This window comes from Nannospalax galili, unplaced genomic scaffold (assembly GCF_000622305.1).
Source record: "Nannospalax galili isolate Female #2095 unplaced genomic scaffold, S.galili_v1.0 scaffold2345, whole genome shotgun sequence".
Classification (NCBI taxonomy): domain Eukaryota; kingdom Metazoa; phylum Chordata; class Mammalia; order Rodentia; family Spalacidae; genus Nannospalax; species Nannospalax galili.
The window spans coordinates 105,669-111,335 of NW_008352478.1; the positions used below are offsets into that span (position 1 = coordinate 105,669).

Genomic DNA, 5,667 nt, shown 5'->3' on the forward strand with positions numbered 1-5,667 from the left:
TGAATTAATAGACATATTCTTTATAATAACTGAGGCAGAACTTCAATCTTTTTTTCACATAGGTTCTCCCTGTACTCCGACTGACTTGAAACTCTCTGTGTGCCTGGTCTCACAGAGATCTGTCAACCTCTGCTTTTAGAGTGCTGGGATTAATGTCATGTGCCACCAGACCCTCAAAAATTCCAACTTTTAGCATTACTTATAAGAATAAAATGTTAAAAATAATATATATTAATGAATGAAGGTGAGATGAACTTCAGTTTGTATTGTAAACTGTGACTATAAGAAAATTATAATAAGAATAAAAAGTGAAAGTGGTGATTTCATAAGATTCCATTTTAATCTGTGGATCATACATTTAAAAAGTTGAATTTAAAATAAAAATTTGAAAATTAAGGGTTGATATGAAAAATTATGACTTGAGTAGAATTTTGTGTAGAAGTATCACTTTTATTATTTTTTATCTACCATGAAATCATGTGCTTGGTTCAGTGTGTCATGTGTGAGTACATTGTGAGGTCAGAAGTACTAGGTCAATGTTACAAGGTTGTGACTATTTTCTTATTATTTGAAAGACCAAGAATTGTTTCAATAGTAAAACGCTAAGAAGTCAGAAGTACTTCCATAAGGATTATGGTTATGTAATATGTATCATTTACAGGTAAAGTGTATCACTCTTAACTAATATCAAAAATCAAAAGAATATGAATGACACAAAATATTTCTGTGTTTAACTTGACAGCTATTAAAAACAGGACAGAAATGTTTTTGGCTGAACCAATGCACTACCTAAGAGCAACTTCACAGCCCCCTTCACAGTCTGATTCCTCAGACTGTAAATAACAGGGTTGAGTATCGGGGGTAATACTGTGTAAAAGATGGAGATTATGAGGTCTAGAGCAGTTGGAGAGTGTGAAGCTGGCTTGAGATATGCACAGGCTCCTGTGGACATAAAAAATGAGACCACACAGAGGTGGGGCAGGCAAGTAGAAAATACCTTAGACCTACCTTCAGCAGAGGGAATCCTGAGGACTGTGGAGAATATTTGGACATAGGAGAGGGTGATGGTGATGAAGCAGGAAAACCCTAATAAACCCATAAAAGCAACCACTCCAATCACTCCAAGGTAATCATTGGAACAGGAGAGTTTGAGCAATTGTGGAACATCACAGAAAAATTGGTGGATAATTTTGTCCCTGCACAATCTGACAGAGAATGTTGTTGCTGTGTACAAAGTTCCTGAGATACCTCCACTTATCCACACAGCTGTCACAGCCCACCTGCATGTTCTGAGACTCATTATGATTTCATAGTGCAGTGGGAGGCAGATGGCCACATAGCGGTCATAGGACATCACCGTGAGAATGGCCAGCTCAGAAGAAGCCAGAGATGTGAAGAAGAAAACCTGTAGCACACACTGAGCATAGGAAACGCAGCCACTGCCTGTCAGGGAATTGTGGATAGACTGGGGTACAGTGACAGAAAGTAAGGAGATGTCAAGAAGGGCAAGGTGCCTCAGGAAGTAATACATTGGTGATTGGAACTGCTGTTTCATTGTTGTGATGGTGATGATGATGAAGTTACCTGTCAATCCCAGCAGATACATCACCAAGAAGAGCAGAGCTTGTGGGATCTGCAGCTCCTGGTTGTCAGAGAACCCCAGAAGGAGGAATCCACTCATTGTGGTTATGTTTATCAGAATCATTTTGTGAATAGACATTGTGGAAAAAGCTGGAAAGTAAAAAGACCCAGTAAGTGTAGTGGAAAATCAGAGGCACTGTTCATCAATATTTATTCAGCACTTAATGTTTCAATGTCTTTTTTTCCTTTTTGAATTTTTGTGAATTTCATACAATATTTTATTGTATTGAGATCCTCTCACCTCTTTTCCCTCCCCATTATTACTCCCCAATCAATTTCTGTCATTCTCTCTCTCTCTCCCTCCCTCCCTTTCTCATATGAAAGGGAGAGGGGGAGAGAGAGAGCATCCTAATGAGTCAAATTTGTATCCTCCAAAGTCACACCCTTTTTTAAAAGGACTTACTTGACTCTCCCCGTCCCAGCAATAATTGGTACTCCTCAGGTACTGTTTCTTACCAATTTCCTTATGTCTATACGTGGATTTTTCTGCCTTATGATTACATGGGACATACGCATACTGTCACCATTGCTATGAGTTCATGTAAGCAACTAATAAGCTCTCTTGGAAAAAAAAAACATTTCCTTGTGACCTTGTGATCACCTACCACATGGCTCTAATAATCTCCCATTCCTCTTCTCCAATGATACTTGTGCTTTGGGGTGCAGAAGTTTGATATAGGTGTCCAATTTATACATAAGCACTCTACAGTCTTTTATTCTCTACACATAGGTCAATTGTGGGTTTCTATGTTAATCATCATCTGCTAAATAAGGGAGGTTTTCTGGTGAAATCTGAGAGATGCGTTAATCCATGAGAATAAAGCCATTGTTCTGCTTTAAATTATCAAAAGAAATCCAGTGACGGGTTATGGATGGTAGGGTTTGGAACAGTAGCTCGATCGTGTTTAGGTAGGAAATGGCACCATTTTAGCAGACTGAAAACACATTTTGACGAATATGAACCTGGAATTAATATATGGTTTGGCTCTGGAATGGAAACTGCTATTGTCTCTTAGCAAAAAATATTGTCAGTTATTCTAAGGAGAGCCTCTGTTATTCTGATAACAAGTATCAAAATTTGTAGTTTTATTGCATTTCAAAATATTTTGAGGGTGTTTTTGTAACCTAGAGTAAGAAACACTTATGCAAGGGCAATACTCACATGCTACTTTTAAGTATCTAATTTGATTTCATGCAGGGTTTTCAGGATCAAGCAACTTCTATCTGAATCCTCTTTTTATTTAATTGTTGCTTATAACACTGGCCTTCCACTGTAGCCTCATATATTTACTAGCGTATACTACAAGCAAAGACAGTTGCAAGGACATATAGTGATTCCTTGTATTATAAAAGTGAAGGACATTAGTAAACATTCAGAGTACAAATGCTGTAAGGGATTAGAAATTTAAAGTGATCTGTGTTTCAGATAAGAGAGAAATCATATTTCAGTTCATGATCTTCATTTTTGATCTTTAGTTGGTTTTAAATAACCTGCCATTCTCCCACCACTGAAATGTGAGCTCGTTTTTAAGGACTTTATGAGAGGTTAACTAGTCTCCTGTTCCCGCAATTGTTTTTCTTTATTCTTTTTCCTTTCCATCAGTGTGTTCTAGGCATGAACTGTAAAACTGCTTTGCCAGTGTTTGAAGGCTCTAATTCATGTTAAATATCATTAGATCTTTTCCTGTATTTATTTCCAAACTCATGTATTTACAAATGAAATCTCAGAGACTCGATCATGTGATCAGTGCCACCAGGTCTGGCATCAGTCTCAGGTATTTTCCATCTGGTGGCCATCTCTCCTGTGGAAACCCACAGAACTTGCTGTGCTCTCTCACATCTCTTTTTGCAAATAATGAACTTGATACCAGTTATTACATATTTACATCTTGACACTGACATGTTTTGGGGTCTTTATTACAAAAGAAAATGACTTTCAGGGCCAAGCAAGTTGGGAGAAAATTCTAATTCTCAATCCTGTGGCATGAAACCCCTGACTTCAAACCATAGTGGGTTTTATAGCAAGATCCACTATCTAATGGAAATAAAAATTTCATTACATGAACTGGATGTTTTGAACTTTTGTTTTAGGTGGCATAGATGAAACCTCTTGTTTCCTACTCTGTGTGCTGCGTTACCCACTTCAGTCCTTCTATAATATCCTCGTTGATTCCTTCAAAAACCTCATGTGCTACAGGAGAAAGCAGGGGAAATCAGAGAGCTGTCTTTTCCTACAGTTCCCCTCTTTCCAAATTCTGCTCTGTAGACCTGTTTTAATTTGAAGTTGATAAAATGGTAAGCAGGATAATTGTTCTATACAAAAATTTTGATTCATTTAACATCAAGTTTTTAATTTTCCAACTGAAAAAGGTAGTTGCTCATAACCAGAAGTAAGAAAGCTGAATAACAAGGTGCTATGAACCTATAACAGGTCTCCTTGAGTCACACAGAATTTCCATCTTCTTGGAATTAAGCATTTTAATGTCTACACTCATAGGTAAATTCATAGGAAAATATGGCATGCTTAAGCCATAGAACTATGATTTCAAAATGTGTTTTTTATTAAAAAAACAGAATTACATGAAAATGTCAGCCTCATTCTACCTATCCTGCTGACATCCGAGAGCATGTGGAGAAGTACTTGAATGTTTTATGGAAGCGTCACATGTAAAAGTATGTGAAGTGTTATTTTTTAATTTACTAGCTTTCTCAAATGGCTGCTCATTATATTAATATGAATAAAATTCATCAGATTTTCAAACTTGGTTAGTTTTTAGGAAACATTATAATCATTTTTGTTACTCCTACAAACTAAATAAGATTAAAAGGTTGTGTTAGAATTTCCATAAGTATCTATTTCCCTCTTGTAAACCAAGGTTGGAACACTCACCCCAGGAGCCTTGTGTGGGCAGCTTTCCTGGCTGATCACCAGCTTCTGACATTTCTTACCCACAATCACAGATTTTGAAAACATATTATTTCCCTTGAGACACGTGTTTGAGCTGATTTCGTGGGGGGCATCTTTGGAAATGAAGACTGAACTCAGACACAATTACTTCATTTCCTCGGACTCCATATCACCTGGGATGTGGAGCCACTTAAATTTCCACACAGCCTTCAGAGAGTTGGTAACCTTGGTCCCCAGATCAGTGGTTCTTCAGTTCTTAGCAGGCCAGAGAATCACCTGGAGAAAGGTCAAAACTCAGGGAGCTGAGCCAATACTCAAGATTCTGGCTCATGAGTTCTCAGGTGACAACTGGGAAACTGGGTGCCTGCCAGGTTCCCCAGCCCTTCTGCAGGTCTGAGCACTGCAGCTGGGGAGCCACTCTGTAACTCAACTCAGAATTTCTGAGAGCTAACAGAAAAAAAGTATATATTTATGTATACACTTGTATCTGTAAGTAGCCTTTTGAAAATTTAGAAATCATAGTTTACCTTAACTCTTCTACTTGAAATGAGGGCTACACATGGAATTTCATGTTTTCAGCAGCTAACTGTGCATTCATTATGACAACTCAGGATAACAAAAGGTCTAAGACATACTAAAATATATCTAGAAACAATGTTTAAAATTTTGTGACATAACATTTTATTAGTGTTATAAAAAGTTATTAATTGAAAAAATTACCTCATAGTATTAATTAGTGGTTTTTATTTCTCTTACCCTTTAAAGACATTATTATTTTTCAGTAATGACCATATGACTATATAGTTACAAAATTTTATAAAAAACATTCCAAATATTTCTTTTGATTGCATGATGACATGGTTATTACATTTTAAAGGCCACAAGAGTTTTGCTCAGAATACATCACTTTGTATGAAATTTGACTTATTCATAATCTTTAAAAATATATTTTGAATGTTTGTTTTAAATGATACCACTTTTAGTTTTTGTTCATTACAGATAATTTGGTGAGTTTTTAAAGAGTTATTTTATTTATTTATTTATTTATTATTTATTTATTTATTTATTTAATTAATTTATTTATTTATTTTACTTGTATCTAATGTTTTGCCTGTATG

At 36.1% G+C, this 5,667-nt stretch overlaps 1 protein-coding gene across 1 annotated transcript; it reads right to left on the reverse strand.

Moving 5' to 3' along the window:
* Nucleotides 1-745: 745 nt before the first annotated feature.
* LOC103747114 (olfactory receptor 14J1-like) lies at nucleotides 746-1,705 on the reverse strand. The gene has a single exon (XM_008849422.2). The coding sequence runs from the start codon at nucleotides 1,703-1,705 to the stop codon at nucleotides 746-748; it is 960 nt and encodes a 319-aa protein (XP_008847644.2).
* Nucleotides 1,706-5,667: the final 3,962 nt, after the last annotated feature.

Excerpts from the sequence above, each read along its gene's own strand:
- LOC103747114 (XM_008849422.2), bottom strand. The coding sequence starts at position 1,705 with ATGATTCTGATAAACATAACCACAATGAGTGGATTCCTCCTTCTGGGG.